The sequence below is a fragment of the Rhinatrema bivittatum genome, chromosome 13 (genome assembly GCF_901001135.1).
Source record: "Rhinatrema bivittatum chromosome 13, aRhiBiv1.1, whole genome shotgun sequence".
Taxonomy (NCBI): Eukaryota; Metazoa; Chordata; class Amphibia; order Gymnophiona; family Rhinatrematidae; genus Rhinatrema; species Rhinatrema bivittatum.
In genome coordinates, this window is record NC_042627.1 from 2,787,389 (window position 1) to 2,809,076 (window position 21,688).

Here is a 21,688-nt window from a genome sequence, read left to right on the forward strand (position 1 = left end):
GGAAGTGTATTGGGACTTTAATTTCTGTGCTTCCTAAAATATACTCGTTAAGCATTCTCCATAATTATTACTCACGGCTGTCACAGAATCTCCCTGTGTAGCCCAGAGGACACAGGCAGTTGCCAGACGACTGACACGTCCCCCCATTCCTGCACAGAGAAGTGCAGTTAGCTGCAAATAAAGGATAAAAAGGAGTGTGAATGTTTTTTTCCTGACTTGTTATAGTACTTGTACTTTATCAGGTTTGCATCTTGGCTCAGCCTTTATAATGTCCCATATCCCATTCATACAGTTTATTGCATTGTGTGCACTGATGCCCAGGAACAATAAAGTTTACATACTACAGGTGCAGGATGTAATGATAATAAACCAGTAAAGTGAAGCTGCAATATCAAACAAGGAGCTCCAGTCCCACAAATCTTATAAATTACCGATGCAGGGTTACATATGGATAGGTCTTGATAAGAAGAATATGGACATTTATTTTATATATCTCTCTAAACATTTTCCAATATTGTATATGATTTATGCTACTGACATTTTTAGTGAAGATTTATATGCCATTTAGCCTATTATATGATGACTCCCATTTAAGATGAAGGAATATATACAATAAACTGTAGCATACTTATTAAGATCATCTTGTGCATGCTAAAAATGGCATGTTATGCAAGACGACCTTATTGTGCATGTTAAAGTGATCCTAGAAGACATTAGCAGGAGCACAGAAACATTTGTGAGCCCACGCATGCACGTGAAGGAATGCCACGTGCATGTTAGATCTTCCTCAGCTCACACTAAATAGCGTGGTATGCGCATCTTCCATGCTATTTTGTGAGTGCTTGGTAAATGGTTGCTATTTAAAACCTAACTCAAACTGCTATTAACTTGCTACGAGTGTTATTTATGGAGAGGGATCTAAATAGCGTTATCATGCTAAACTGAGCATGCTCAATTCTCTTTTCCTCTCGACTCCTCCTGCTGGCTGTCAAGGGGTATAACAAGTAAACCTGGAACATGGGGGATGCTTGTCAGTAAAGCGGGACGAAGTGGGAAACCTACTGCACCCGGGTGGGGTTCCCATGACAGCAGAGAGTTCCTGAAGAGGAAAATACTGCACCCGGCTGGGGATCCCATGACAGCAGAGAGTTCCTGAAGAGGAAAATCCAGAGCAAACACATACATGCCAAAGAGGTAAGAGAAGAGAAGGAAAGGGCAGCCCCTGAGAGAAACCTAGGTGCTAATTCTTCTTCTCCTCTTCCCTTTCTGTGCTTATCCTAGACCCACGCAACAAATGGGATGAATACATAGAATCTTTAGTTACAAAAAATAAAGAATTAGCAGCTGGGTCTCTCTAGCAGACTGCACTTCCTTCCTTTCCTCCTCTTTGAATTGAATACCGGTGCATGAGTATTTTGTTTTTTTTATTGGGAGGGGGCAGCCGACCTCTTGGCAAATCAGAAGTCAGGGGGCTTCCTCTCAGGGCTAGTGGCCAGCCATTGGGACACCCAGTCCTTCCTGTACTCTCCCTGCCCCCATCCAACGTGAAACAAGTTTTCACAGGGGGTAAGGAGAGAATGGAAGACAATTAATGGGGAGGAGGAGTATGACGGGGAAACACGCCGACACACAATTACGTCCAAAACAAAAGGCTAATGTATTTCCAAGCAAGAGGTTTTCAGAAGACAAAGGCCTTTGCTGATAGTAAAACTGTTATTGTAACTCAAGACCACTGTAAGTGTTCATTGACTGAGGCTGAAGAGTGACCCGAGCCTCATAAACTCTTCTGATCTGGATCACAAGAGGCTTTCCCACTTCTACCCTGATAAGGAAGCCTCGTGCACCAGGTCTAGTTGTAGACCCCTTGCAGGAATGAGAACTGAGCGTACCTTAATGTTTCATTTCATTTCAGATCTAATTTAGGATTTCTGTTCCATTTTTCATGGCTGGCCTTATTTCAAAGCAGCTCAGTGATTAATCTGGTTGGAAAGTATTACATGCAATTTACAGAACATAATAGGTCGCTACGTAACCTGCCAAAACATTGTTCACATTTGCATATTTTACAGGAAGTCTAATTTCTTAATTACGACATCTCCTAAGTACCGGACCCCATATTGCAGGGTTTTATATTACAGTATATTTCCGGCTGGTGCACAGCCATATTTTGGTTGGCACTGGAGGCAGGGAGGAAGGTGCCACACCTTTCAAAGCTCTATATTTTGCTTTTCTCATTTTGAGTGTTTTTAGGACTGGAGCACTCTGCTGTTTTTGACGATTGTAACCCCATCCTGAGGAGCTTACTATATGCAGATGGAGCATAAAAGATTTAGCAGTCTCTTTGGGGCTGGCGAGCTCTTACACAGTCTCTTTGGGGTTGGCGAGCTCTTACACAGTCTCTTTGGGGCTGGCGAGCTCTTACACAGTCTCTTTGGGGCTGGCGCGCTCTTACACAGTCTCTTTGGGGTTGGCGAGCTCTTATACAGTCTCTTTGGGGTTGGCGAGCTCCTCCATAGTCTCTTTGGGGTTGGCGAGCTCTTACACAGTCTCTTTGGGGCTGGCGAGCTCTTACACAGTCTCTTTGGGGTTGGTGAGCTCTTATACAGTCTCTTTGTGGTTGGTGAGCTCTTACACAGTCTCTTTGGGGCTGGCGAGCTCTTACACAGTCTCTTTGGGGCTGGCGAGCTCTTACACAGTCTCTTTGGGGTTGGCGAGCTCTTATACAGTCTCTTTGGGGTTGGCGAGCTCCTCCACAGTCTCTTTGGGGTTGGCGAGCTCTTACACAGTCTCTTTGGGGCTGGCGAGCTCTTACACAGTCTCTTTGGGGTTGGCGAGCTCTTACACAGTCTCTTTGGGGTTGGTGAGCTCCTCCACAGTCTCTTTGGGGTTGGCGAGCTCTTACACAGTCTCTTTGGGGCTGGCGAGCTCTTACACAGTCTCTTTCTCCCCCAGGGTCAGAATCCTTGTTGAGGGGGGGGGGGGGGAGATTTACTTTCAGGGACCCAGAATATTAGGAGTGACCTTTTCTTTGGAGTATTATCCATTGAGATTTGCTGTCGCCTTTTCTGACCCACGAAATTTGTGTGCTTCAGATCGCAAGGTGCAGAAACATAGCCAGGGAAAAAAGGACTTGGCCACAGGCATTTTCAGGGCAATTTTTGAAAATGTATTTAGCACTCACTGGGTAAACATATGCACACAGCTCTGGCCATACACCTGGCAGGCCATACACCTGGCAGGCCATACACCTGGCAGGCCGAAATCTAACCATTTACATTCAGATGATAAACTCGCCAGTTTGTTTTGCCTGAATATCTGGCTCCAGATAAGCAGCTACAATTTCTCCAGTATCTTACCCATTCAGCCGAGTTTTGAAAATACCTATAGTACCTGAAGGTAACTCGCCTTGAACAACCAATGAAAAGGCCTGAACTAAATCTAAAAATAAATAAATGGGCAGATGGGTCCCCATGATAGAGAATATGATGCACATAGTTACTGTTCCATGTAAAGGCAAGGCCTAAAAGTTCCAAGTTATTTGTAAACTGATACGATGTGCAAATGGATGTCGGTATATAAAAAATTTCTAAATAAAATAAAAAAAATAATGATGCAAGATGAGGATGAAAAGGCTCATCCCGTCTGCCCAATTTCATTCCTGCGGTAATGTTGTAGACCCTCAGCTGATCTCTGGCTTTGTCCTCACTCCCTGAAGAGAATCTAACTTTTTGTAGTCTAATTATCGGATTCCTGTTTAACTGTCTGCTTGTTTCTATGAAATGTTAATGAAATGTATTAGCCGGCTTTTGATTTGCATTATTTTACTCATGAAACAAAATCCATTTTGACATATTTTCTGATATTTATAATGCAACACTTTATGGCTTTATTCTTAGTCAATAATGTGAGAAAAGTCAGTCTTGTAAGTCCCTTTGGACTTCTCTTTTTACATTATTTGAATTTCCGACCTTTCCAGAAAGATTTGTCGGCTGCACACATTTCCCTCTTTTCCTCTGTTTGATAAAGGCCACTGCTCCCCACCCTGCCCCCTCACCTGTCCCGCAGTCGGCTCCTGTGTAGCCCCAGTAGCAGGAACAGACGCCCGGGGAGCTGCACCAGCCATTGACGCAGGCTGTGACACAGATTGCTGGAAAAGACAAACAAACAAAAAGGAGTTAGCAAGCTTCGTTACAAGGTCAGCAACGTTGACTGAGGGAAGCTAAATACCCCAGACAGATTCTCTCTCAACATCTGTGCTGTGCTCGGTGAGAAATACAGAGAGAGAGATTCCTTACTCAGGAAAAGAGAGGATGAACTGGGTCACTGTACCACTAACAACTGCATTAATACATACAAAGGGGACACTTTTTGGGAAACCTAAAGTAGCCACTTATCCGAGATTTCAACCTCATTTTCATCCAATACGAGCAACAAGTTATCTGTTAATATCCGTTAATGCATTGGTTTTCTGAGTTTTTTACATTCCATACATCAGACAGACCAATTAGAAAAATGCACCAGGCTAAGCTGTTCCAACGCTTAAACATATAAAATATGTCTCAACGAGAGAACGAACATTTACAATAGCTGGAATCAACCTGTGGAACAAAATACCCACTGATCTGCGCCAGGAACCCTGCCACAAGAAATTTAAACAGAACTTAAAAACATGGCTACAATTTGTGAACATTTCCCTTTAGATTAAAATATTTAATATGACATTTATATAATACTATCTATTCATACCAATCAGTTACTCTTCAATAGCGCTAAGCACACCATTGTGAACTATATACTTGCAATATTCTTAATATTGTAACTTATCTGTCAATTAATTCTGACCTTGTAAATATTTGTACTGTTAATATTGTACTATTAAATTAATCTTGATCCCCCGGCCCTATGCACCCCTGCTGAATTTAGTTTAGTATATATTAATTATTTTATAGTTTCATTGTTATCAGCTATGTATCATTATATAATTATGTTGGATTGTAAAGCTTGTTGCTAATTTAATGTTCATTGTAAACCGAGGTGATGTTTGCTAACGTGCCACGGTATATAAAAACCCTTAAATAAATAAATAAATAATATATAACAACTGCTTTACAGGGTAATTCTCAGAGGTAAAAGGGAGACTTTTGTTGTATAAAGCACACACAGACTTAACCCCAAATTTTCATAAAAGACTTATGTTCACTTTGAAAATTCCCTGCTGCGTATGTAATCCCGGGTTAGGGGCATTAGTCAGCTGTAAGGGGCCTTTTAGAGGCTAGGGGATGAGGGGGCCATGTTTCAAATGAGTAAAGGTTATGGGTGTTAGAGGGCAAGGGCGACATAAGAACAAAAGAACATGACTTGCCATACTGGGTCAGATCAAAGCTCCATCCTGCCCAATATTCTGTCAGTGGCCTATGCACTTCTTCTATCCTAAATTGATTACTGCAGCACCCTGTATCTGGGGTTATCAGGGAAACTGACACGGAAATGGCGGTCACTGGCAGGACTAGATGATCTCATGCGGGAATTTTATTGAAAAGCTTGCATTGGCTGCCAGTGTCGGCTCGTGGCAAATTCAAAAATTTGATTTTGGTTGGCCGATGTTTCCTACAAAGCCCAGTTGAGTTCTTTGCCTTTCAAAGGAAAGTTTCTCTTTGGAGAAGACTTGGAGCAGCTGATCAAGTCGCTGGGGGAGAACAAGGTTCACAAACTCCCTGAGGATAAACCTAAGTCTTCGAGAGGTTTCCCAAGCCTGGTCTCACTCCATTCAGGGCCATAGACCCTCTCGTGATGGCGGTCGGTTCTGCGCCCATTGGAGCCAAGTCCACTCAATGAGATGCGGTTGGCCTATTCCTCAGTTCCTCTGGTGGGCAGATGGCTGTCCAGTTTTTAAGACAAGTGGGTCAAGATAACCTCCGACCAGTGGGTTCTAAACATCATAGAACACAGCTATGCGATACAATTTGCTCGGCCTCTCCAAGTCCTCCACTAACTGCACTAACCACATTCTCTGGCAACAAATTCCAGAGTTTAATTGTGCGTTGAGTGAAAAAGAACTTTCTCCGATTGGTTTTAAATGTGCCACATGCTAACTTCATGGAGTGCCCCCTAGGTCTTTCTATTATCTGAAAGAGTAAATAACCGATTCACATCTACCTGTTCTAGACCTCTCATGATTTTAAACAGCTCTATCATATCCCCCCCCTCAGCCGTCTCTTCTCCAAGCCGAAAAGTCCTAACCTCTTCAGCCTTTCCTCATAGGGGAGCTGTTCCACCTCCTTTATCATTTTGGTCGCCCTTCTCTGTACCTTCTCCATCGCAGTTATATCTTTTTTGAGATGCAGCAACCAGAATTGTACACAGTATTCAAGGTGTGGTCTCACCATGGAGCAATACAGAGACATTATGACATTTTCCGTTTTATTCACCATTCCCTTTCTAATAATTCCCAACATTCTGTTTGCTTTTTTGACTGACGCAGCACACTGAACCGACGATTTCAATGTGTTATCCACTATGATGAGTAGATCTCTTTCTTGGGTGGTAACACCTAATATGGAACCCAACATTGTGTAATTATAGCATGGGTTATTTTTCCTCATGTGCATCACCTTGCACTTATCCACATTAAATTTCATCTGTCATTTGGATGCCCAATTTTCTAGTCTCACAAGGTCTTCCTGCAATTTATCACAAACCATATTTTTCATAAATAGCATGCTCATCCTCAGAACTTACGGCTGTCACAAAATCTCCCCGTGTAACCTGAAGGACACAGGCAGTTCCCTGAGGATTGACACGTCCCTCCGTTGTTACAGACAGCTGTACAGTTAGCTGAAAAACAGAAAATGAAAGGCAACATGAGTTTTATTGGCATGATATGTGTTTGTCATCATTCTGCACCTCATAAAATATAATCCTTTGAACAGAGTGTAGATTCATGTATAGTACCACCAACAGGAAGGCTAACAATCGTGGTCCATATTCAGCACATCCGTAGTGTCCTGTGTAATTTATTTGATTCACATCCATTTTTGCAGTAAATTGGCTGTTGTAGCCATATCATTCTCGATTTCACTCTCAACGAGCCATCTCCGGCAAGTCACTTAAAACCACTACAAGTACTGCAAAATGCCACAGCTAGACTATTGTCTGGAGTAAGGAAATATGAGCACATCACCCTTACAATAACGGCATTACATTGGCTCCCTCTACAACCAAGAATATATTATAAAGTTCTAACGAGAACATTCAATAATATTAACCCTCATGGGAACAACATTTAACCACACAATCCCCCACGAACTCTAAGATCAGAAAACAAAGGCCTCCTAGAAATACCCATTATAGGAAATTCTCATCTAACGCAAACTGGAGGCAGAGTGATATCAACTGCTGGCCCCAAACTATGGAGCTGCATGGCAGAGGAATCTCGAACTTTGTCAGACAAAAAGACATTTAAAAGTGGCTATTTAAAAATGCCTACTGCTTGACATAAACCTCCAGTTCACCATGTCCTGAAGAAGACCCGTCGCTCTCCACCCCCTATACTCCGGTTATGTTTCATTTTTGTACGTCTGCCAATGTATTACATCCTATAATTATGAATGTCTACCTTTTTTCATACTTGTATGTCTACCTTTGTAACATTATAAATCACCAGCCGAATTCTTTAACCTTTTCTTAACCTTTATGAGTCTCGCTACTTAATTGTTCTTGTTGATAACTATTCTCAGTACTCTCCAGTTATATTTTGATATCTTTCCTGTCTTCCAAAGCCCATGTTTTTGCTCCCTGTTTAATGTAACTTTATCTTCGATACAGTTGTTTAATGGTTTCCCCTTGTTCCATTGTAAACCGATACGATAAGACTTGGTCTTGAGCATCGGTATATTAAAAGAACTTAAATAAATAACTAAAATAAAATAAATATGGTATAATTATGAATGTTTAACCTGTAAACTGTTGTGTAACCTAGTGATTTTCACATGGAACGACAGTATCTAAACATCTAAATAAATAAATATCTTACTACAATCTTGCGTATGAAATCTCTCTCTCACCTGTCCCACAGTCCCCTCCAGTGTATCCTCTACTGCAGGAGCACAGTCCCGGGGAGCTGCACCAGCCATAGATACACGTCTGGTTGCAGATTGCTGGAAAAACACACAAAAGACAAAGTTTGAATCACAATATGAACACACGAGTATGAGACACTGTAAATACAAGTGGCAATCACAAAGATGCCCTGCAACTAATACTCTGCCTATCAGTCAAGGCTAACACACCTGATAATCCCATGTTACTGGCTGCAATTTATTCATGACTGCAGTTTTTCCCTTTGCATACTAAAGCCTGGATTTTCAAAGGCCTACGTGCGTAAAAACCGGGGTTTATGCCCGTGGCCGGGCCTTGCGCGCACCAGGTGCATTTTAAAGCCGGCCCAGACATGCGTGAAAATCCTGATAAACGTACAAGTTCCGGGCTTCTCCGAAGGGGCGGGACAGCGCCATCGTACGCTGTCCTGGGGAAGAGCGTGCCGACGCCTGCTGCTCCAGACGAGCAGTAAGTAATAAAATAAAAATTAAGGGAGGGGACGAGGAAGGAAGTTGAGGTAGGGGGGTAGGGAACTGGTGGAGGCTTGATTGCGTCACTGCGCACATTCAAGGAAAATTCGCGTGACCATCACATTTTCTAACATGCGTGCCAGCGCTGCGTGCTGTTTTTAAAACAGACCCTTTGATTGTTCATTACTGAATTTCTTTTATTACAGTAAAACAACTGACTAGTTTTTTATTTATTCTATTTTATCATTTCTCTTTGGGCTAAATTATATCTAAATTTTATTACTTATTTAACTGTTTAGATTAGGTATTACTTTATTTATATATTGTATTACCGTATTTGTTAGTTTTGTACACCACTTCGATGTTTTTAAAGGAACTATGATAACCAAGCAAGCAAACTGAACAAAACCATATCTGTGGTATCCTTACATGATTTAATCTATATAAATAAAAATGTAAATGTTCGTTTGTTCAAAATCTTAAATCTCTGAAAGTTCTTCACCGATTGCTTTGAAATTTTGACACAACAATGCATTCGAATACGCGTGTGTTTTTATATACCTATATTATATAGATGTCACACCTGGGAGACTGTCAGAACCTCTGCCGTTGAGAGTGACGTCTTTTTTTATAAACCTATAGAAAATTAAAGGAACAGAACCCCTTTAACTTCCTAACACCTCTAGCTTGACTCTATTTCCCTTCTCTTTTTATTTTTTTACACTCGGGTAATCAGAAGAGACTGTGGGTTTTGCACCTCCACCATCTGCTGGAGGCAAAGACTGATGGACTGTGGGTGGCACCTTGGTATATAGGGTAGGGTTGTTTGAAACTTCTCTGTCTCCATCTGCTGGAGGGGAGGCAAAACCCAGGTGTCTGGACTGATCCGGGTACGTACAGGGAAGCTATGTTTGATTTTAAACTGCTGTCATTTGTTTGTCATGGCGGTATACAAAATCTTATTAAACTTAAACTTATAGAGCAGACACTTAGGGACCTTTGACATAAACTTTCTTGCACACAGTAAGGCCAACAGCAGCAGCATGCAATGCAGGAAGGGTTTGCCAAGCGTATAACGGTGGTGCTAGGTGTTTGCACATGCTGTGAAAACGTTGTGTAAATACAGGCATGCCAGATAAAAATGAGGGCTTATGAGCTCATGCCAAATAGCACAGAGTGCTCACTGTCCACGCTGTTTAATGGTAGATCAGACGTTAAGGCCTAATTTAAGTACGCTACTTACAGACAGCAAGATAAATAGCCGGGCAGGCTACACGGCCTCCTTCTGGCTTGAAAGGGGAAAACACGTAAGCCTGGCATTTGGGACGGACTTGTCAGTGTAAAGGGAATTGGGAAAGCTGCTACAATCCAGGCAAGGAAGGCAATGGAAAGCAGAAAACCGACTCATAATCCTACATCGGACAGATACCGCTCTGTCGTTCATTAGAAGGACCAAAGAGGCAATCACTTCCCTGTCCAATCCTGCTTTTTGTGCATTTGGAAGAATGGTTTTCAGAACTCACGGCTGTCGCAGAACCTCCCCGTGTATCCTGCAGGACACAGGCAGTTCCCCGAGGACTGGCAGGTTCCTCCATTGTAACAGAGAGAGGCGCAGGTAGCTGCAAAACAAAACAAATCAAGCAGAGTGACCTTTATTGTCCTTTATGCAACTTACAAAATACGCTCTTGAAAGATGGCTTGAATTTTCACAAACTAAACTGAACTTTTTATTCTATTATATGGAGCACAGGTAAAATGTCCATGACCCAATCCAAAATCTCACAAACAACATAAATGGAAGAGAAAGAAAATTTCCAACAACACTAAAATTGCTAACAGGAGCAATATAAGACCAAGTTATTGCTGGGCATGAGCAGGAAAGTTGCTTTTCTTCGGGCATGATCTCAGTTTCAACCTCAATATCCTGAGCACTAGCTGTGGAGCAGCACTGCGCTTCTCTTCTTCGCTTCTAAACAGGCCTGAGCCTTCACTGGAGCTGAATAATGAACACAATTATGAAGACACATAGGGTCTCATTTACTAACCTTTTCCCCCATAGACACAGAATGGCAGGAAAGCCTTAGTAAATCAGGCTCAAAGTCTGTTGTATTGGTGAGATGCTGTTCTGTGCTGTTTACTCAGGCTAACAAAGAATAAGATATCTCCTACATGCAGACTGTCTATACATCTGGTGGAAAAAATATGGCAAGAAAGAATAGGAGCAAGAGCATCATGGAGGAATAGATTCAGATTCTCTAAAGGCAGATCAAGGAGACTTTCACTTGAATTCAAGCCACTGTGACAGAGTTGGAAGGTATTATATCCATCTTCAAATAAGTCAAAGAAGAGCCTTAGATCCATCTTCAAACAAATCAAAGAATATTAACCTCTGCAAACCATCATGTAACAAATAAGCAGCCGCTTTAAAAGAGAAAACAAATAAACTGAAAAAACAAGTCAACATTACCTACCCACATAAGACATCCAACAATACAATAAGTCCAACAGAAGAAACACATGGACATCATTTGAAAAAGTATCAAAATTGGAGATATGTAGAATCATCAACAAATTAAAACCTTCCATGCGTCCAAAAGACCCGATTCCAGCCAACTCCCTGAAGCAAATAAACCAAATAATTAACACGAACAATCACAAACCTAGTCCAGTCTCTCACTAACAGAAGGCCAGATACCTAAAGGATTAAAGCAAGCAGTTATAACACCAATAGTAAAAAAATAAAGATGGGAGAGTTGAAGACTGGGATAACTATCGACCAATATCAAACCTACCGTTCCTAGCAAAAATATTTGAAAAAACAGTACTCACCTAACTAGAGGAGCATTTAGATGATGATGAGATTCTATATCCAAATCAGTTCAGATACAGGAAAAAGCATTCAACAAAGACCCTTCTACTTTCATTAACTGACCCAATACTACGAGGTTTCGACTCTGGCAAATCATACTGCCTGGTACTCAAAGATCTTATAGCAGCATTCAACACAGTAGACCATAAACCATATGCCGACAGATAAAAAACTTTGGGATAGATGGAATGGTTTTAAAATGGTTCTCATTCATCCTAGATGAGAGAACATAGCAAGTAAAATTCGACAAACAGATATCTGACACCTTTTAATGTAACACTGGAGTGCCTCAGGCGATCAGCTCTATCGGCTACACTAATTAACATCTACATGCTACCTTTATGCGAGCTACTCTTAGTCCTTGTATTAAACTTCTTCCTCTATGTGGATGACCTACAATTTTATATTCCACTAACTGTTGCATGTGCTGGCCACTGTAGGCCCATGGCCAGGCCCTCTACCCTCTTCTGCCTGCTCCAGCATCTGACTCAACTTCCCTTGCAGCTGTGGGCCGCCATCTTAGACCTCGGCCCGTCCCCGGCACTCCTGTCTCCATGGCTGACTCCTGTGCTCCGCGGCGGGCCTCTCCGCGTGGTCCACGGAGAGACGCCACCATCCCATGCCACGTCCCTCCCTAGGCACGCACGCATGCATCTCTGTTCATTTTAAAGGGTCCGTGGCGGGAAGCCAACCTGCGGCCCCAGATGATGTCATCACTGAGCTCCGGTATATAAGGCCAGGCTCAGCTCCTGTTAGTCGTCTTTGCAACAGGTCTCCATGCTGGACATGTACTTCGCTGCCTCTTTGGTGATTTCCTCATGTTAATGGTTCCTGTTCCTTCCGTGTTCCTGATCCTGGTTTCGTCTTCTCCTGGTTCCTGTGCATCGTGCAACTCAGCTATTCCTATGGACTGATCATCTCCTAGTCCAGACCTCTGCTTTGCCTGACCATGCTCATCTCCTAGTCCAGACCTCTGCTTTACCTGACCACGCTACTGATCTTCTCCTAGTCCAGACCTCTGCTTTGCCTGACCACGCTACTGATCATCTCCTAGTCCAGACCTCTGCTTTGCCTGACCACGCTACTGATCATCTTCTAGTCCAGACCTCTGCTTTACCTGACCACGCTACTGATCATCTCCTAGTCCAGACCTCTGCTTTGCCTGACCACGCTACTGATCATCTCCTAGTCCAGACCTCTGCTTTGCCTGACCATGCTACTGATCATCTCCTAGTCCAGACCTCTGCTTTGCCTGACCACGCTACTGATCTTCTCCTAGTCCAGACCTCTGCTTTACCTGACCACGCTACCGATCATCTCCTAGTCCAGACCTCTGCTTTGCCTGACCACGCTACCGATCATCTCCTAGTCCAGACCTCTGCTTTGCCTGACCACGCTACTGATCATCTCCTAGTCCAGACCTCTGCTTTGCCTGACCACGCTACTGATCTTCTCCTAGTCCAGACCTCTGCTTTGCCTGACCACGCTACTGATCTTCTCCTAGTCCAGACCTCTGCTTTGCCTGACCACGCTACTGATCATCTCCTAGTCCAGACCTCTGCTTTGCCTGACCACGCTACTGATCATCTCCTAGTCCAGACCTCTGCTTTGCCTGACCACGCTACTGATCATCTCCTAGTCCAGACCTCTGCTTTGCCTGACCACGCTACTGATCATCTCCTAGTCCAGACCTCTGCTTTGCCTGACCACGCTACTGATCATCTCCTAGTCCAGACCTCTGCTTTGCCTGACCACGCTACTGATCATCTCCTAGTCCAGACCTCTGCTTTGCCTGACCACGCTACTGATCATCTCCTAGTCCAGACCTCTGCTTTGCCTGACCACGCTATTGATCATCTCCTAGTCCAGACCTCTGCTTTGCCTGACCACGCTACTGATCTTCTCCTAGCTCTGACCTCTGCTTTGCCTGACCACGCTACTGATCTTCTCCTAGCTCTGACCTCTGCTTTGTCTGACCACGCTACTGATCATCTCCTAGTCCAGACCTCTGCTTTGCCTGACCACGCTACTGATCTTCTCCTAGCTCTGACCTCTGCTTTGCCTGACCACGCTACTGATCTTCTCCTAGCTCTGACCTCTGCTTTGTCTGACCACGCTACTGATCATCTCCTAGTCCAGACCTCTGCTTTGCCTGACCACGCTACTGATCTTCTCCTAGCTCTGACCTCTGCTTTGCCTGACCACGCTACTGATCTTCTCCTAGCTCTGACCTCTGCTTTGTCTGACTATGCTTTTGGTTATCTCCTGGACCTGACCTCAGCCTTGCCACTGCTTCTTGCCAGCCACCTGCCCTGACTTCAGCCTGTTCCACGACGCTTCTACAGTCTTAGTCCTGGACTTGGCCTTTCAGGCTTTGGCCTGCTTACCCTCGGGCACCCCCTGTCTGACTCTTGTTCCTATTGGAGCCTGGGTCTCCGGGACTCCGCCTCGTCCAGTACAGACTCTCCAGTCCTGCTGTTGCTGTCCCCTGGCTGACCTCATCATCTTCTTGAAGACCTCGGATGGAGGGCCATCTAACTCCAGCCGGCCCCGGTACCCAAAGGCTCAACCCGCGGGGAACGAGGGCTGGTACTGGCGAAGCTCCAGCCGGCCTCCATCAGTCAGCCAGCTCCGCCTACCGGCGGTGGGGACCCATAGGGCCTCCCCTACAGGTAGCATCAACCCCACCTCAGCCCAAGGGTCCACCTCCTGCGCAACAGGTTGCAAAGGCCATGGACTCGGCGAAGCCGTGTGCCCTCCCGGCTATCCCTGGCCTGGCTTCTAAGGTACAAGAACAGCAATGCCTTTCTGACTACCTATTTAAAAGAAACACACATAAAATAAATAAAATAAAAAAATAAATAATATACCCCAATAGTTTACTTCTCCCCAATACTTTTAAGTTTTGAAAATGTCTCCGAGCAGTACTTACTGATACTTTCCAGCCACCAGCAAGGTGTTCCTCTCCTCTCAATGCTCCCACTGAGAGAAGAGGATCATTTACATTTCAGATTATAACTCTTAGTACACAGATGAGGACTAAACTTTGAGTTCATGAAATGAGAAACACGAACATTTCCAATTCTTAACTAGAGAAACACACCTGAAAGCTTCTTATTATTTCTAATTTACCAAACTACCTATCTCTTCCTCCATTCCTCCAACACTACCCACCCAGCCACTCCCTCCTGCTCCTCACCTGTCCCACAGTCAGCTCCCGTGTAGCCCCAGTTACAAGAGCAGATTCCCGGGGAGCTGCACCAGCCGTTCCTGCAGGAGGGAGTGCAGATTGCTGGAAAAGAGACACACAAAAGCTACTTCAGCCATTGCTTTCATAACTCTGCGTGAGATTAATGTGCAGTGCCCTTCCAAAACGTCCCCAGCTAATGCAATCAGGAAGCAAAGCCTTTGTGCTTGAAACGTTTTGCATTTCCAAACAGTTCATTTACTGGAAACGATTACATCAATTAATTCTACTAAGCAATGCAGAGCAGGGCTACGCATTCAATTTTAAACAAAATGAGAAAAATGCAGCAAAATATCTGTTTCATTTTATTTCATTGACTTATTTCAGAAAGTCAACAATGAAAGAAAAAATGGAGAGCTGTCAAGTCAGCAAACTTTACTGGGGCTTGCCCATAATCCTCCCGATCCACCCAGCGCTCTTACCCGCTCCCTGGGATCTGACAGCTCTGAGGCGGCTGGGCCCCCTTTTGTGATCCAAAGGCACCGAGGCTGCTATAACTTGGTTTACAGCCCTAAGCTTATACGGCTGCAAAACAAAATAGTACTGGCCTGAGGGCCTGCCGGAGCAGTCAGCGGGGAAGGACCCACACTGGATTGGTTCTGCCCCTTTCTGTTTCACAGACCCCAGGAAGGGGATAAGAGAACTTTCTGGGGTATGAACATGAGAAGTGCCATGCTCTGTCCATCATCCTGTCCCCAACAGTGCCATTCTGGATCTCTAGGAAGCACCTGGCATGTCCCCATTATTCATAGGGATAAGCCTTGGCTTTCCCCAGATCTATTTGCATATCAATTGCTTCTGGACTTTTCTTCCTGGAACTTGTCCAAACCCCTATGCTCGATACCTTCACCACTTTCTCTGACAAATTCCCTAAGCTCGATTGCACAGTGAGAGAAAAAACCTTTTCCCAGTTTGTTTTAAATCTGTTTCCCGGATAATTTCCTGGTGTTTGCAAAGCAGAGGGAGGCTTCTAGGGAAATCCCAGGAGGGGATTCATTTTAATGCTGAGCAGGTGGGGACAGGCAGCTTCTTTTTCATTTTTTGGATATTTTTTAGTTTAATGTTTATTTTGGTTCAGTAAATAAAAGGAACGGACTTAAACATTGCACAAATTGAAACACATTTAAAAACCACCAGAAATGTAATAATTTCCTCTGCGCACCCCAGACAAAGGCAGGGAAGCATCAAAATGGGATGAAATAAAATAGGCAGCACAATATATTCAAGATCTGTCTGAAGCCCAGCGATGTGAGGTTTCACGATTACCACATTAAATTTCCTAAGTTATCAATAAATTCAGTTTGACAAAGCAGAGAGCATTTAGATTCTAGAGAATTCCATCTACGTCGAGAAGACTGGAGACGGATTAATTGACCTTTAGGCCTGGCTCTTAACCTAGGCCTCTGGGTAGTTAGGGTCATAGAGGGAACACTTTCATTACGCATCTGAGCTCCAGGGACTTTGGATCAGTGCTGCATTTTTATGTAGGAGTTTTTAACAATTCTGTTCAGTTCTGTTCTGGGGAACATACGTTTTTGTGGTGTCATGGGCTTCTGTTCACTTTCCCTTGTGGTTTTTAGGATGTGATGAGATCCATTACTGCTTGATTTGTTTTGTCTGTAGTGAATTTTATAAGCATATTTATACTACTTATACTGCTTTGTAGTTAATCAAATTTAAATAAATAAAATTTGATGGCAATTTTGGATACCAATCCATGCAAAATAGGGGTAAACTCCCCATCATGATTTTCTAATATATTGCCCAAGACATCCTACATTGGACAGATACAGATCCCTTTCTATCATAATAAAGGGGAAATTGGGTTCAACTGGCAATCTCCTCCCTGTCTAGTGGTTCTTTTTGTGTAACCCACCCATCCCCAGTCCACCTGTTCATGGGGAAATCACCTTCAGAGGCTGCTGAGCACTAACCAACTCATTGCACCCCCTGGTAAATTGCACTGATGTATGAGGTGAGAGCAGGGTTCTTGCTGTGTGGCCCAGGGAATCACCAGAAACAAAACCAATCCACGCCAGGTGTCATATTCCAACCAGAAGTAAATTACTAAGGACAACAATGAAGTCAGCAGGTTCATACAAAGTAGGAAGACCCCACAAATTCAGTTCATGAAATAGCACAGGGCACAATCAGACGCTTCCCCAGATACCTCTCAGAGCTGAGGAACCTATTCCTCCATCTCAGTAAGATTTCTCAAATACCTTATTGATGAAAACTGCCCCCTGGATAAGCACCAATCCCGGGTTCTGGGGAAAGCAGATCCCACAGCCCCTCCTGGAGCTCCCTCCAATAACCAAGCAGATGGGAGAAACAATCTCCCAAGAGATAGGTAAGGTAAGGTCCTTTCCTTCACGTCCCCTCGCGTCTGCATTTAGAAAGATGGGATTCAGTACTCACGGCTGTCACAGAATCTCCCCGTGTAACCTGCCGGACACAGGCAGTTCCCTGAGGACTGACACGTCCCGCCATTGTAACAGAGAGAGGCACAAGTAGCTGTAAAACAAATCCAATTAAGCACAAGTAACCTTTATCAGCATTTCTGCAGCTGAAAAAGCAAATTCCTCACAGCTCAATATCATCTTCTGCCTCCTTATCCTGAGCACTAGCTGTGGAGTGGCGCTGTGATCCTTCTCTAATTCTCAACAGGCCCGAGCCATCCCTAGAGCTGAATAATAAAGGATTCTAACAAAACGTAGCCTGTTTATGTGAGATGAATTAATACCATCACTCTGTGCTGTTGCACACGCAATACGAAAGAGCAAGAGCTCCCATATGGAAGCTGCATCTTTATAGTAAAAGATACTGGCAGGCAAGGAAAGGCAGAAATGATTCCTGGAGGAGGGGATTCAGACTCCATAAACATAGGTTACGTTGGTTTCCCCACTTAGATTTGGAGGAACCTTAGAAGATCCAGATATTTTGGCCTGATAAATGCCTACTCCATGTATTTAATCCCAATCCTCCACTCCCTCCTGCCCCTCACCTGTCCCACAGTCCCCTCCAGTGTATCCAGTACTGCAGGAACATATTCCCGGGGAGCTGCACCAGCCATACACACAGGTTTGGTTGCAGATTGCTGGAAAATAGACAAACATACAGATACACACAAAATCACTTTTTGGTAAAGTTAATTAGAAACAATGGTAACTGCAATTACTGTGACCTTATTCTAAGGGGAAATATATTTTGTTTTTTCATTGCTGTGGTTTTGTTTTTCAAAAATGGATTTTATTTACATTGTTCTGTTTGAGTATTTTAAAGGTCTGCTTTAGGCTTTTTCCCTTCTGCTTTTAGATGTAGTAGATTAATGCAGGAGCAGAAAGCAGCGCATTCACTCTGTTAGTGTTAATTGTACCAGGCCCTGAGTTCTCCATACAGGTCAGACAACTAAAAGGAGCCATTACTAGAGAAGCTGAATTACATTTGGCCGCTGTTTGGCCTCTAAAATGTTCTAGAATGACCTCTTTGGCTTAAGACTGAGAATTCACAAAGGTTTCAGAAGTGTCCTCATGTGTTTATCTTAACATGGGGCTTCTTCTGGCATAGGAGGCTCTGAGAAAGTTCAAGCAGTGAATGTGAAATTCTGAGGGACAGGGTGACTCCTCCCAGAAAGGATTTGGAATATATAGGGAAGGATAAAATGTGCCTCCCGTTAGGCACAACCAGAGATGGAGGAGACTGAAGAAAGTTTACAGGTGGCTGAAGGAGTTTTTGCTGAAGAAGCTTGGAAGACCTGAGTATCTGTACTGGGAGACAGAGGAACAGCAAGGGGCTGGAGCCTGGCCTGGGTTTCCAGTTTATGGACTCAGTGGAAGACGAGCGAATACTTCTCCTGAGAGGTGAAGAAGGAACAGGGTCTCCATTTCACCAGCTGCTTGAGGTACAAGTACTTGGATATATTGCTGATATCAAGAGACTTATTTTGCATAAAACCAGAGCATTATTTATTTATTTTCTTTAAAGGCTTTTCTATACCGATGTTCATGTAATAGTACATATCGCGTCGGTTTACAGAGAACTCAAGTTAGAAATTACATCGAACATGAGAGATACATATAACGAGGCGTGCCTAAAAGCATTATAGATAAACCAAAAACTTAGTAATACATCTAATGTAGTAAGCATGAGAGATACATATAACAAGGTGAACGTAATAGGAATAATAGAATTAAACCACCAAGATTTTAACACAATTGTAAGAAAAATGTGATAATATAAGTGTATACCTGAAGAATAAAAGGACAAAAGTCCTAGTGATTTTTCTAGCCCTAGATCATGGTCCGGGAGTAGACTAGCACAGGATAAGGTTAAGGATGAGAGAAGAGCGACCAGAACAAAACTGATTTGATGGGGTTATTGAAGTCTTTAAGTGAAGGCTTTTGTGAATAGCCAAGTCTTAAGCTTTTTTTTAAAAGTTTGCCTACAAGTTTCTAGTCGAAGGTCCGTGGGGAGGGCATTCCAATGTGTGGGACCGGCTGTCGAGATAGCACGTTTCTTAAGCAATGACTTGGCTGGAGGTCTATAGAGTGTGCCTAAATAACTGGTTCTGATCGGTCTGGATGATGAGTGATGACGAACGGGGCAGTTTAGTTCTAGTGAGGTTTGGGAATGAATGGTCTTGTGGGTTATGGTTAGAACTTTGTACAAGATTCTGGATTTAATGGGGTGCCAATGTAGGTTTTTAAGGATTGGTGTGATGTGTTCTCCTCTGCTAGAATTGGTTAAGTTCCTGGCAGCGGAATTCTGTAACATTTGTTAGTGGTTTGGTGGTGATAGCTGGAATGCCGATTAGCAAAGAGTTGCAGTAATCAATTTTTGAGAATAAAATTGCTTGGAGAACTGTTCGAAAGTCCTGAAAATAGAGGAGAGGTTTCAGCTTTTTTAATATGTGAAGTTTATGAAAACATTCTTTTGTTGTATTGTTAACAAATTTTTTTAGGTTCAGCCTGTTGTCAATAATTACACCGAGGTCTCTTACGTGTGTTGAGGGGGTCGTTTAGGGTGTGTTGAGGTTGTTGACAACCTGCGTGTTGTCATCCTGAGTGATAATCATAAGTTCAGTTTTTGAAGTATTGAGTACTAAGTTAAGGCTGGTGAGGAAGGTGTTTATGGACTGTAGACAATTATTCCAGAAATTGATGGTGTTGGAGATTGAATCTGTGACTGGTATCAGGATCTGGACATCATCGGCGTAGATGAAGTGTGTAACCTTTAGACTTGTGAGAAGTTGACATAGGGGGAGTAGATAGATGTTAAATAAGGTGGGGGAGAGGGAGGATCCTTGAGGGACTCCATGTGTGGACTTGACTGGGTGAGACTCTTTGTTGCTTATTCTAACTTTGAAGCTCCTATTGTCAAGGAATGATTTGAACCAGTCAAGGGCCGTTCCTGAAATACCTATGTCTGAGAGCCGATTGATGAGGATGGAGTGCTTCACCGTGTCGAATGCTGCAGATATATCGAGACGTGCCAGAAGGCAGGGGGTCTTTTTCTCGAGGCCTGTGAGGATGTTGTCTGTCAGCGAGATTAGAAGGGATTCCGTATTGAGATGTTTGCGGAATCCGAATTGGGCAGGTGTTAAAATCTTGTGTTCCTCTAGGTATTCCGAGAGTTGTTTGTTAACTATCTTCTCCATGAGTTTGGCGACAAATGGTAGGTTGGCGATGGGGCGAAAATTGGCCAGGTATACAGGGTTCAGGTTGTATTTCTTGAGTAGAGGTTTGAGGGAGGCTAGTTTTAGCGAGACCGGTACTAATCCTTGCGTAAGTGAGCAATTGATGATCTCTGCTAATGGCTTAGTGATGGTGTTTGGGATGGTAAGCAGTAGTTTAGATGGAATGGAGTCCATCAGATGCATGGAGGGTTTCATCTTTTTGAGAATAGATTCAATTTCTAACGATGTGGTGGGTTCGAAGGATTCTAGGTTTCCTTTCTGGCTAGAGGGGGGAGTATAGTGTGATGAAGTTTCCATAATTGAGGTTGCCAGTGGAGCTATTAGTTTGTGGATTTTGTTTTCGAAGAATTGTGCAAGTTCTGAGCATTTGGATTGGGCTTGATCGTCAGGGATGACTGAACAAGTGGGTTTCATGAGCTCTGAGACATACGAGAACAGAGCTTTGGCATCGAAGGAGAAGTTGTGAATTTTGCTGACATAGAAATCTCTTTTAGTGTGAAGAATGATGTTTCCGTAACTGTGCATGAGGGTTTTGTACTCAGTTAATGTAGCATTGGAGGGTCTCTTTCGCCATATGTGTTCTGTGTGTCTCAATTCAAGTTTAAGGTTTTTTAGTTTTTGTGTGAACCAAGGTTTTTTGTGTTTCCTGGAAGGGTCTAGTTCTTTAGTTTTTAAGGGGCATATTTTTTCTGCGACCTTGTTTGTGATGTTGTGCCACGAAGTGAGGGCTGCCTCTGCATCGGAAAGATTAAGGTTAGCAAGTTCCGTTGATAGATGGGAGGTGAGGTCGTCCATGGAGCAGGAGTTCCTGTAGTGAATTGTGGTTTTGGCGATTGGTGTAACTGGGTTGTCCTTGACAGTTGTGATCATAAGAAGATCTGACCATGGGGTAGGGGAGCAATGAGGCGGGGAAGTTTGGGTGAGGCCTGAATTTATGAAAATAAGGTCCAAGGTATGCCCAGCTTTGTGCATGGGACTATTAATGATTTGTGTGAAGCCCATGGCCTTGAAGGAAGATAGCAGAGCTTCGCAGTGGGGGGGGGGGGGGGGGGGGGGGTCACATCGATGTGGAGGTTGAAATCTCCCATGATGATGGCTGGGGTGTCGTTTTTGATATGTTTGGCAATGAGCTCAATGAGCGGCGAAGAATCCGAGTTTAGGAGGCCGGGTGGAGCGTAAAGTAAACAGATTTGGAGCTGTTTAGAGCTGAACAGAGCGAGTTCCAGTCTGGAGGTATGTTTAGTGTTCTGTAGGGTTAGTCTTAACTCTTTTTTAGCTACTAAGCAGAGTCCATCCCCCCCTCTCTCTTT

General features: G+C 43.6%; 1 protein-coding gene across 1 annotated transcript in view; it reads right to left on the reverse strand.

Annotated features, from left to right (window-relative positions):
- LOC115075294 (fibrillin-3-like) overlaps positions 1-21,688 on the reverse strand; it is a 144,571-nt gene that overhangs the window by 48,943 nt on the left and 73,940 nt on the right. The window contains exons 58-65 of the mRNA XM_029575587.1: positions 17,688-17,780; positions 17,102-17,197; positions 14,636-14,728; positions 10,091-10,186; positions 8,064-8,156; positions 6,739-6,834; positions 4,055-4,147; positions 76-171 (exon numbers count right to left, since the gene is read on the reverse strand). Of these exons, the coding sequence (XP_029431447.1) occupies positions 76-171; positions 4,055-4,147; positions 6,739-6,834; positions 8,064-8,156; positions 10,091-10,186; positions 14,636-14,728; positions 17,102-17,197; positions 17,688-17,780 (756 nt within the window). The remainder of the gene's footprint in view (positions 1-75; positions 172-4,054; positions 4,148-6,738; positions 6,835-8,063; positions 8,157-10,090; positions 10,187-14,635; positions 14,729-17,101; positions 17,198-17,687; positions 17,781-21,688) is intronic.